This window comes from Carlito syrichta, unplaced genomic scaffold, assembly GCF_000164805.1.
Source record: "Carlito syrichta isolate Samal-C Ts95f unplaced genomic scaffold, Tarsius_syrichta-2.0.1 Scaffold313372, whole genome shotgun sequence".
Taxonomy (NCBI): Eukaryota; Metazoa; Chordata; class Mammalia; order Primates; family Tarsiidae; genus Carlito; species Carlito syrichta.
Genome location: NW_007257468.1, coordinates 199,185 through 211,456, shown reverse-complemented (window position 1 = coordinate 211,456; position 12,272 = coordinate 199,185). Strand labels below are relative to the sequence as shown.

At 36.9% G+C, this 12,272-nt stretch overlaps 1 protein-coding gene across 1 annotated transcript in view; it reads left to right on the top strand.

Annotated features, from left to right (window-relative positions):
* The window catches only part of ITGA1 (integrin subunit alpha 1), a 79,374-nt gene that overhangs the window by 19,256 nt on the left and 47,846 nt on the right, over positions 1–12,272 (top strand). The window contains exons 5-7 of the mRNA XM_008070356.2: positions 1,031–1,104; positions 2,024–2,168; positions 10,482–10,624. Coding sequence (XP_008068547.1) covers positions 1,031–1,104; positions 2,024–2,168; positions 10,482–10,624 — 362 coding nt within the window. The remainder of the gene's footprint in view (positions 1–1,030; positions 1,105–2,023; positions 2,169–10,481; positions 10,625–12,272) is intronic.

Genomic DNA, 12,272 nt, shown 5'->3' with positions numbered 1-12,272 from the left:
AGATATTAAAATGATGTATTTGAATTATTGTTCAATTGCTACTACGTAATCTAGTCCTATAAAAAAGTGATTGCTAATGTATTTGTTCATAATTTTATGCAACTAAAATTGTAAATAAGTTTAATTTCACAAATTTGTTTATTCTCGTGCCTCAATAAAAGGACAGACTGACTTTTTAAAAATTAAGTGCTATTTTTAATATATCTGCAAGACCAAATAAAGCAGTAACTCCCTACTAAAAACAAGTAAATCAACATTCCATCAATTCCCTCAGGAATTGTGGCTTTGGGTTTGTGAATGCTTTGAGAATAATTTGAGAGTAGCATACTTCCATAGAATGTAATAGATGATCTCTCCATTTCAGTGAAGAATTTCAAAATGGGTATAGGATCTTTTAAAAATATGTGATTGAATGGCATGTGACCTGAAGCTCTATCAAAAAATCCCCTCCTGATCTATGGGTGATACCCACTGCCAGCAATTAAAACAAATACAAACTGAAATTCCTAAATCCTCAATCAAACAATGGAATTCTGAGAGGATCTATGGTCTGAAATATGAGTGGGACTGGTAGAGTTGAGAAACCCCTTCAAACATGTGAATGAAATTTTTTCAGCCCTCTAATATACTGAGTAATTTTATTCTGAGGACTTCGCAGGGTTCCCAGGGCATGAGTTGACACAGAAATTTCCTACTATGGTACATTAAGCTTAAACCTCATGAATTCAAACCACCATGGGATCCACAGCATGCTACAGTATGGGAATGGAGATTCTCAACTCCTCCAGCAGGGATGGGGAAATTAATGAGCGAGAATTTGAGACAGGACCCCTTTGACTAACCTTGCCTGTCTTCTATCCAGGCCTACCTAGACATTTTTGGTGAGAAATGTATGTCAGAAAGTGCCCTGAGATGTTAGAAATTCTGGTTGGTAGGACGTTAGGCTCTACACGGTCTCTGTATCCTGCAAGTCAGCAGTACACTAAAAGGTGTTGGAAGTTGTTAATAGTGATATTGTCTTATGTTGTAGCTACAGCTGACCAGTCAGCAGCTTCATTTGAAATGGAAATGTCTCAGACTGGTTTCAGTGCTCATTATTCGCAGGTATGTGGATCACTTGGTAGAAAACAAAATATCTGTTTGCAAGATTTTTCCCCAAAACCACCATCTAGTCATCAGTATTACAAGTAAAACATGTAGTTTATATCTTCAGCAGTTGTTCAGGAAAACATGCTATCTCACACAGCTCACTACGTTGTACTAATAATTGTGAGACAGGACCAGCACAGTGGCTCAAACCTGTAATCCCAGCACTTTGGGAGGCCAAGGCAAGAAGATTGTCTGAGCCCGCGGGTTCGAGACCAGCCTGGGCAACATGGTGAAACCTCAACTCTACAATTAATAAAAAAATTTGCTGGGTCTGGTAGCATGCGCCTGTAGTTCCCGCTACTTGGAAGGCTAAGGCAGAAGGATTGCCAGAGCCCAGCAAGTCTTCGCTTAGGAGGCCGTGAGCATGCCACTGCACTCCAAACTGGGCGGCGAAGAGAGACTCCAACTCAAAAAATAAAATAATTGTGAGTCAGATAGTGTGAGCTCTGTCTTATATAATTATCTGTCTATAACTACATGAAACACTTAATATATTTGCTAAAGATATGGGCTGTATCTTTTTCATTGTCAAGGTATTCAAGACTCTTGCTAGAAATCTATATTAAAGACCTTGACACAAAGCTCATTTGTATTGATGGAAGAAAAGGCATCATGGTTCTTGAAAATTAATATTTACATTTCAGTGTACAATTGTACTGTATAACCTTGGGCAAGTTACTTACTGTGTCTTGGTCTCCTCTTCTAAAATGGGGATGATAATAATGACCTCAAGCCTGTAGAGTTATTATGAGGACTGTATGAGTTAATATACGTAAAACCCTTTGAATGGTAGTCATCACATTGTTAATGCTGTATAAATGATTGCTCTTGTTATTTTTATTAAATCTTACCATTTTCTCTATTTCCATATAAGGATTGGGTCATGCTCGGAGCAGTAGGAGCCTATGATTGGAATGGAACAGTTGTCATGCAGAAAGCTAATCAAATTATAATCCCCAAAAACACAACTTTTAAGGTTAACTCTACCAAAAAGAATGAACCTCTTGCTTCTTATTTAGGTAAGGCTTAAATGTAATTATAGACTTAAAAAACATTTTAAGTATTTTTTGCTTATATTTCTATAGACCATATACCAAGATCATTTCAAAGAATTAAGTATTTTACAGGACCCATGAAAAGTTTCAGGCTTCTGAACATCCTTAGACAGTCAAAATAACAGAACATGGAAGTCACTCTTTCTTGGTAGGACTATCTAGTTCAGGGAATAGTTTAGGCTTATACGTGCACTTTCCCTGCCTGTGTTTGATAGTCTCTTTAACTTCAAGAAGAGCTTTGGTAGAAAAAAAAACCTTGAATTCTTCTGTGTCCTGAAGACTAGACTCCCCCATTCTCTTAACTATCATCTATCATTAGTTTTTTAATGGGTCCTAATTTTAGACCAAAAAGAATTTAAGTTGTTTTGTCATAAAGTTTCTTCTTTAATAGTTCTATTTACAATCAGACAAATATTGAACTCAAACTCAGTAATGTAATGTCATCTTGTTTTCTAAAGTCTTGCCAGGAAAGTGGAGGCATGTGTCTAGTACCACCTTATTAGGTATCTGAAAACACTGAGACCAACATAGGTGACACCAGGATACTCTCCCATCTCTAGAACATCTCAGTAAAAAATTGGGAGGGCCTAGAATGAAATACATCCTCAGGGTAGACTTTCCATCTCTTACTCACTCAACAAATATATTTGGGTTCCTCTTTTGCCCCAGGCACTGTTCTTGGTACTGGGGATGCAGTGGTAAAGAAAACAAATACCTTGGCCTTGAAGTGTTCACATTTTAGCTTGTAAGCATTCCTCTCTGGGATCTTTCTGTCCTAAAGGCAAGTAAGTCGTTTTTTTCTTTGTCCCAGTTTTCTTCTATTTTACCAGAAAGGTGGCAGGTCTTTACTGATACTTTCCTATATCTTTACTGATACTTCCCTATATCCCTATCCCTATGTCCTTATTCAAGAACACTCGTTAAGGCTGTAGAGACAGCAGGATTTAAGAAGAATAAAAGGTCTAGAGTTTTCAATGACTAAAAATGTAGTGGTAGGCAGTAGCCACAATGTGACTGTAGGAACCCCTTAAAAAATATAGAACTGCGTTAATGAATGTGTCGTCTATTTCTTAGAGAAATCCTATTGCATTCTATCCTGTTCAAAAAACAACTAACGTTCCTGGCGTCATGCATTACAAAGAGAATATGACAAACTAGAATGTGCCTAATGTGTATAAGATTATCTAGAAAATACATATCTGGAAACAATTCCTGCTACGAATCTCTCTCCCTCCAAAACATGAAGAATTGAGGGTTAGAAATTGAGGGTTAGTACATTACATATATTTTAAATATATGGAGGATTGTACTGTAAAATACAGGGTTGGGCTAAAAATTCATATCGCATTTTAACATGAAAAGAGAACCTAGGAAGCATAGAGTCCAACATCTAATTTACCAATTAAAAAACTGAAGAATAAGACAATTATAGACCAACTACTTATGGCAGGTTCGAAACCACAATTTAGGTCTCTTGAGTCGTGTCCCAGTGTTGATCTCACAATACCTAAGTGTCTGGTTCCGGGCCGATCAGGAAAACACTCCACAAATATTGAGTGCCTACATTGTGCCAAACATTTAGCTTATAAATTTAGAATAAAAAGAATAAAACAGATCAATTCCTATATTCATGGGGCTTACTTTTTCAGATGAGAGGCAATAACGAAATGAGCAATCACCATCAGTATGACATGTGCTATGACATAGAATACCTAAAAAGAAGGCAGGAGGTTAGATTAAGTTTATCTTGTAAGCATTCTTCATACTCTAAGATTCTATGAGACTGTTTTATGTGAAATACTTTGGAATCAAGAACCAATTTAACCTGAGACTGTCTTCCCACCTTAGCTAGAACAAATGGAATATTTACTCTCCTATATAATAGATGGCATATAAATTAGTATAACTCCTTATGAGAGGCATTTGATAATATGCCTACAGAGCCATAAAAATGTTCATACTAGCCGGGCTCGGTGGCTCAACCTGTAATCCCGCGCCTTTGGGAGGCTGAGGTGAGTGGATTGCCTGAGCCCACGGGTTCAAGACCTGCCTGGGCAGCGAGACTTCATCTCTACAATAAACAAAAAAAAAATAAGCCGGGCTTGGTAGCGTATGCCTGTAATTCCGGCTACTCGGAAGGCTGAGGCGGAAGGATCACTGGAGCCCAGTAGGTCGACGCTGCAGTGGCCAGGAGCGGCCACTGCACTCCAGTCTGGGCGACAGAGTGAGACTCCAACTCAAAAAAAAAAAAAAAATGTTCATACCAATTGACCCAGAAATTTCCTTTCTGAGGATCTAACCTTTAAAAAAGTTCAATATTTAGAATTGCCATAGTATTATTTATGGCATTATCTTAAACATCATAATATAAGGATAGTTAGTATATAGTAAATCCACTGAGTGGGCCATTATAATCCATAAAAACAATAATTATAATAAAGCTGCTAATCCAGTGATTTTGGAGACAATTATAGCACGAGATGAGATCCACAATTAGAGATGACTCTGAGGTCATAAGGACTTGAGTTTGTTTTCTGACTCTTCCCCTGGCTATGCCTTAGGCAAATTATTTTTCCCCGCAAAGCCTCAACTGCCTATTTCTAAAATGGAAATAATTACACTGCACATATCATTAAATTAAGAAATGACTATAAAGTGCTTAGTACTATGTCTGACAGATAGTTAACACTCAATACATGCTATTTACTACTGTATTATTATGTAATGTTATATAAAATGTTGTCTTCTTATTGGAATTATGGTAGGCTAAATAATGACCCCCAAAGAAGTCAGTGTCCTAATCCCTGGATCCATGAATGTATTACCAACATGGCAAAAGGAACTTTGCAGATTTGATTAAAGTAAGGGTCTTGAGATAGGAAGATTACCTTAGATACCTGGCTGGGCCCTTAAAAGAGAACCTCTCCTGCATGTAGTCAAAGGGAGATAGAGCTATGGAAAAATGATCAAAGAGTGCAGTTCTATCAGCTTTAAAGATGGAAAGAGGCCATAAGCCAAAAAATGTGGGTGCTTTCTAGAACTACAAAGGCAAAGAAAACAGATTCTCCTCAATAGCCTCTGGAAAGGAACACAGCCCCGGCCAACATCATGATTTTTAGCAGAAGACCAATACCAGACTTCTAACTTACAGAATAATAAATTTGTGATGCTTTAAGTCACCGAGTTTGTGGTAATTTGTTACAGTAGCAATAGAAAACGAATACAGGCATATTCTATGTTCTAATAACCGTAGCTAAAGTTAATACTACTATTAATAAGTATTAAGTATCTACAAAATTAAAGACATTGTGTAAAGTCCACAAAGATATATGTTATCTTGTCACTACCATAGGGAGTTTATACTTTTTTAATGCAGCATTTTTTATATTCTGAGTTTAAATATCTTTAAATAGACTCTTAAGAATCCTAAATCTGTTATTCTCAAAAAGATTGGGTTAATGATTGTTTGAAGCAGATTTAGAGAATTCAAAACCTAAAGATATCACTGCAAGTAAGAAGAAATTAAAAGAACTTGTATTCTTGATCACAGTATTTTTAATATATGATGCATCTCTGCCCAGAAAAGGAAATTTTTTTAAAAATATGTTATCTGCAGTGTGTTGAGATTTTTTTTTCCTGTTTCAGAAATCATTTCATTAGCTTACTCACAAGGATATTAGACATTTTGCCAACATGAAATCTTATATATGAGGGACCCCCCAAAAATCAGAATTATTTGGAGGATGGGCCCTTTGTAGTATATATAGGCTTTCCCCACTAAGTAAGATCTAGGAACTCATTGATATCAGTGTACCAGCTAGCGTTGTTGTGAGAGACTGCATTTGGCTTCAGTGATTTTTTTTCTTTTAAATTTTTTCAATGCGTTTGCCCACTTCACTATGGATGATTTACACCTGCCCACACCCATACCATGCTGAGTGTTCAACAGTTTTTGACTAAAAACAGCATGACTCCATGCCTCATTCTCCCTATTCACTTGATCTCCTCCTGAGTAGCTTTTTTTGTTTCTCTGGTTGCAAAAAATATCCTCAAAGTATTGCCAGTGTGGAAGAGGTGAAACAAAAATGACAGAAGTACTAAACGGCATCAAAATTGACAAGTTCAAAAAACTGTTTTGAGTAGTGGAAAAAGCTTCTCAATAGGAGTGTTGCATCATATGGAGAGTACTTTGAAGGTCACTGAAGTTTAAACATATAAGAATAAATATACAATTTGTTAGTAAATAAATTCAGGGGTTTTGGGGGGTCCCCCTCATATGTAAGATTTATTTCAAAATAGAAGAGCACTCAAAAAGGGTCCAGAAAGTAGCTTTTTTTTCCTCAAATGTATTCTACATCTGAAATGAGTCTTTCAAAATGTTTCCTTGTGGGAGTCACAAATTAAGAGATTGAATGTATTACTCCAAAATCTGTAGCCGGGCTCGGTGGCACAGTCTGTAATCCCGCGCCTTTGGGAGGCTGAGGTGAGTGGATTGCTGGATTGCCTGAACCCGCGGGTTCGAGACCCGCCTGGGCAGCGAGACCTCATCTCTACAATAAATCAAAAAATCAGCCGGGCGTGGTAGCGCATGCCTGTAATTCCGGCTACTCAGAAGGCTGAGGCGGAAGAATCGCCGGAGCCCAGCAGGCGAGTCTGCGGTGGCCGGGAGCGGCCACTGCACTCCAGTCTGGGCGACAGAGTGAGACTCCAACTCAAAAAAAAAAAAAAGAAAAATCTGTGTGGATTGCAAGTTGTAAGACTACGGAAAATCTTATGAAGGAAACAGAGTAAGAGGTAGATGCTTTAGTTTACAAATCCCATACTAATCAATAATGATCATACTAAGTAGGATCTGAATCTGTTGAACATCTGTTTCAGGAGCTAGTCATACACCTGACTTTCCTATAACCCCTTAAACTACCAGACACCAATTCCACTTAGCAAGTGAGGTTGATGGTGAGAACACTGTGAGATTGTGTTATCTGTCTCCTCTTCCCACAGTTTGCTCATTTCTATTCATGCCAGACAGATTCCAAAGAGAAAGGAAAGATGTGAGGCAAAGGTCTATCATCAAGACACATCATACTCGTTTCCCATTACCTCACCAGATCCTTGCACTTTTCCCAAGTGAATTATGAAAGCTGGCAGGATTTATTCTTCATAAATCCATGCAGATGGCTGTGCCATCCATTTTTCTTTCTCTTCCATCTTGCACTTTTCTTTTTCAGAAAGCAATATTAAGCTTAAATGTTTAAAATTTTTTCTTTCATTAAAATCAGGCTTTATTTGTTCTCTTTTTTTTCCCCCTCTGTATTGTCTTTAGATACCTGAGCCTCAATGAGTAGGTGCCCTAACTGGTAGTTATCATCCTTGTGATGATTTTAGCTAATATTTTTAGTTATCAAGTGCAAATCATTGAAAATAGTTAACCTCATAACCACACAACTCTAAGCTTCACACACAATTTTTAGCCTATATTTTATCTTTTTTAAAAGCACCCTGTCGCCCAGGTAGTGGCATGATCACAGCTCACAGCAGCCTCAACATTCTGGGATCAAGTAATTCTTTTGCCTCAGCCTCCCAAGCAGCTGGGACTACAGGTGTACACCACCACACCTGGCTAATTTTTTTTTTAAAATTTTGTAGAGACGAAGTCTTGCTATGTCTAGGCTTGTCTTGAATGCCTTGCCTCAAGCAGTTCTCCCACTTCAACATCCCAAAGTGCTGGGATTACAGGTGTGAGCCACTGCACCCAGCCTCAACTTATTTTTTAAAGGGTCTTTTATCAGTTTGCATTTATAGCTCTGAAAATTACAAAAAGGAAAGAAAAAAGTTCTCAGTAGAGTGGCATGAAATAAAACAGCGTTGTCTTGCACATTCTTCTCCCTTTTATGTATGTATAAACATCACCCTAACGTTTTTATTTCTGAAGCAGTATTGTGGCTAGTACTATAAAAATATGACTCATTACGTGTTTGAAAAAATATTTTACTTTCTATTTTGTAATAGAGGTTTTTAATAATAATTTTAAAACCTCAAAGAAAGATGGAGAATTCAGAATGTGAGGGAAGTATGCATAAAGGGTAATATACCTGAGGAACTGTGTTCCCTTAGCATTTTTAAGAATAAAGGTATTTTTGTACAAAAACCTCTGTTTCTTTTTTAAAGTTTTGGAAGATAGTGAAACTATTGCCTTTAGGAAAATACTTGGTAAATAAGTTAGGAACTTTTTCTCAGCAAGAAATGCTATTCTTTTTTTCTTTCTTTCTTTCTTTCTTTCTTTCTTTCTTTCTTTCTTTCTTTCTTTCTTTCTTTTAATCAGTATTTTTTATTATGATATTGTGGGATACAGTTAAGGGTTAGGTATACAAATATGCTTCGTTCAGGCACCCTTGTTGACAAGAGGTGTCTCCCCATCCCCAGACAGATATTTACTACCGTTAATCCCATCTCCCTTCCCCTCCCCCCCTAGTTTCCCACCATTGTCAGTCATTTTCTTATAGTATTACATTGGATGTTCAAGGTCCACTATATGAGTGAGAACATGTGATACTCAGATCTTTGTTTCCGTGAGAGGTCACTCAGTTTTATAGACTCTAGTTTCATCCCGGTTGCTGCAAAATTCATGATTTTGTTCTTTTTCATGGCTGCATAGTATTCCATCGTGTATATGTACCACATTTTTTTAATCCAGTCCTCTTTTGATGGACAACATGATTGCTTCCAGGTCCTTGCTATTGTGAACAATGCTGTGATAAACATACGTATGCGGGTATCTTTTTTTTTATAGAGTGATTTGAGTTCTTCAGGGTATATTCCCAGTGGGGGGCTCTGGTAATGAACAGCCAGTGAGCTCCCCCAGGTGTACTAAGATGGTCCTTGCTGAAACAAAATGAATTGCTCTAACTAGAAGAGGAATTTGCACAAAAGAAAAAAAATCCCAGAAGAAACTGAAGAAACAAAAACTACGACTCAAGGTTAACTTCAAAATAAAATGCATGCAAATAAAATTAAAAACAGAAAAAGACACATTTCAAAATTTTATAGAGCATGAAAATTCAATTAAAAAGAGGAAGGATCAGACATAAAAAACTGTTCACGCTCACTATTAAATAAATGTAAATTAAAATTACAGTAAGGTACTGTTGTTAGACAATATTTAACACCTATTAAAACAGCCACAGGTTTAAATATTGGTAATAATACACAATGCCTGGGAGAATTTGACAAAATTATTGGCTCTTGTGTAGCTATTCATAGAATAAATTAGTACAAATGATCTGGAAACAATTTTCCAAACACTATAAGAGCCATTAAAATCTTGATCCAGTAATCTATTCCTTGATACTTATTGTTTAATCCAAAATAAAAGAGGAAAAAAATGTAAATGCTCAAAGACATCTTTGCAGGTTTAAATATAATACCAAAAATTGAAAAACCACCTAAATTCCAGTATTCCATCTGGAAATGGTCATATAGTATAAACACAATGCTTTAATGTTTCAACTAAGAAAAATAATCTTCAACCATTTAAAATTATAATTTATAAACGTAGTAGCAACACAGAGAAGGCTTACATTTTCTATAATTCCAATTATATAAAATTAATTTGCATAGCACAGATATATGTGTCCAAATGAATTATAATTGATTTATTACAACATGGTATCATAAATTAAATTAATTTAAATAAATTAAAATTTTAAAAATTAAAAAGTAAAATTTTTTTTAAAGTGGAATTGGCGCGGGTTCAAGATCCGCCTGGGCAGCGAGACCTCATCTCTATAATAAATCAAAAAATCAGCCGGGCGTGGCAGCGCATGCCTGTAGTTCCGGCTACTCGGAAGGCTGAGGCGGAAGGATCACTGGAGCCCAGCGGGTCAAGGCTGCAGTGGCCGGGAGCAACTACTGCACTCCAGTCTGGGCGACTGAGTGAGACTCCAACTCCAAAAAAAAAAAAAAAAAAAAAAAGTGAAATTGGTATTGTGAGTACTTTTTGTGCAATTTTTTGTTTTTCTGTCATCATTATTATATTATTTGTACCTTAACACAATGAAAAATTGAGGTTGGAAAAAATAGCTTTTCAGGAGGCAGTAGATAATCAGGAAGCACATTAAATGCTTCTACCCAAACAAATTCTTATATGCATTTAAGAAAAATTATTTTCAAAGAAAGGGGAATCCATGTAAAACTATACAAATGTTCTTCTTAATCATTTAAAGTAAATTATTAACTTACTAAGGGCAGAGAGTACACCTGGAATCTCTCTTTTGTTAGGTTACACAGTAAATTCCGCCACTGTTTCTGGAAATGTGTTCTATATTGCTGGACAGCCTCGGTACAATCACACAGGCCAGGTCATCGTCTACAAGATCAAAGATGAAGACATCAAAATTCTCCAGACACTCAGTGGAGAACAGGTAAACTTGAAAAATATTGTTTTAAATTAATCTGTCCACACTTTATGTAAGTTTACATTCTACTATCCTAAACTTTTTTATCAACGTATTCAATATCAACTGTGAACAGGGCCCCATGTTAGGTTCTTTGGAGGGGTGTAAAACGTCTACATTGTTGATTTCATAAACATTTCAGTTGGAAGGGGGTGAAGGTAAGATGTATAGATAATGGATGTATTTACAGATGTACAAATATATATATATATATATATATATATATATATATATATATAGAGATCAAAAACATTAAGAAGCATAAAGTATCTGTGGCTCAGACAGTAAACTCACAAGATGAAAAAAATGTTTTAAATTAGGATGGGTGCAGAAAGCCTAAATAAGAGGTGAAATTTGGGCTGAGTCTAGAAGGAAAGATAGAATGTAGATAGGTTGAAAGAGTGGTAAAAGAGAAAGTTATACGTGGGCCCAGATTGTGTGAGATTTGAACGGCAAACTAAGAACTTTGATTTTATTCTGGAGGCAATGAGAAATTGAGACATTTGAAACTGGGTAATTCTTACTAGGTAATGATTGAATATGAAAAGTAGTTTAGGGTCAGTCGTGGCGACTTACACCTGCAATCCTAGCACTTTGGGGGCTGAGGCAGGAGAATCACTTGAGGCCAGGAGTTTAGAAACCAGCCTAGTCCACATTACAAGACCCTGTCTCTACAAAAATAATAATAATAATAATTTTTAAAAAGTAGTTTAGGACATGTAATATTCCAGCATTAATCTATATCAGTATTTTTAAACTGAAACATCTAATTATGCTGGGATTTTTGTTGTTGTTGTTTTTGAGTTGTGATAACTTGAGTAACTTTTATCTCTTTTTCATAGTTGTCTATTTTCCAAGTGTTCCACAATGAGGATTTATTAACTTTATTCTACAATCTTCACAGTGATGGGGATGGGGGTGGAGGGGACAGAGTTCCTCTTAGGCTTCACTATATATTCCCTCTTACTAGACTGGAAGAACAGGGCTGCATCAGCCTACCTCCTCTGTGTAATCCTTGCTGCAGCCCAGCATACAGCTCAGGTGTAAGGAGACTCACATCAGGCCTGATCAGGAGCTGCACTGGGTTTAAAGACCCACGTCTCACAGGAGCCAGTGTCTGTTATGACAAAAGCATTACACATACCTTCCAGGGGCTCTGCAAAGGGCATGCCAGTTTAAGGAGTCATTGCACTTTGTGAAGCCCAAAATATGTTACCTCCACCAGGTACTTATTGTTCATTTGTAAGCTGCTTAAATGCAATGTCCCAATCAGAGATTATTTTTACCCCAATCAGTGTTGCTTAACATTAGCAGTACAGTTGAAATCCTAGACTCAGCAGATTCCCAGGGGAACAAATTTAGAGTAACTAACTAAAGGTCAGATTATCTTATGCCGGAGACCAGCTCCAGCCGGGTTCAGGATACCCCAAAGGTGGAGACAGCATCGGTGATTGGGGGGAAGAAGAAAGAGAGAAAGGGAGAGAGAAAGAGACTGGACTCCAGTCTAGTGCAGAAGCCGTTTAATGGGAATTACAACTGGTCTTTTATACACAGTCGGGTGTGTGAGGGGCGTTCCCCACCCACCGGATGTTCTTTCAGGCATAATCCCATAACC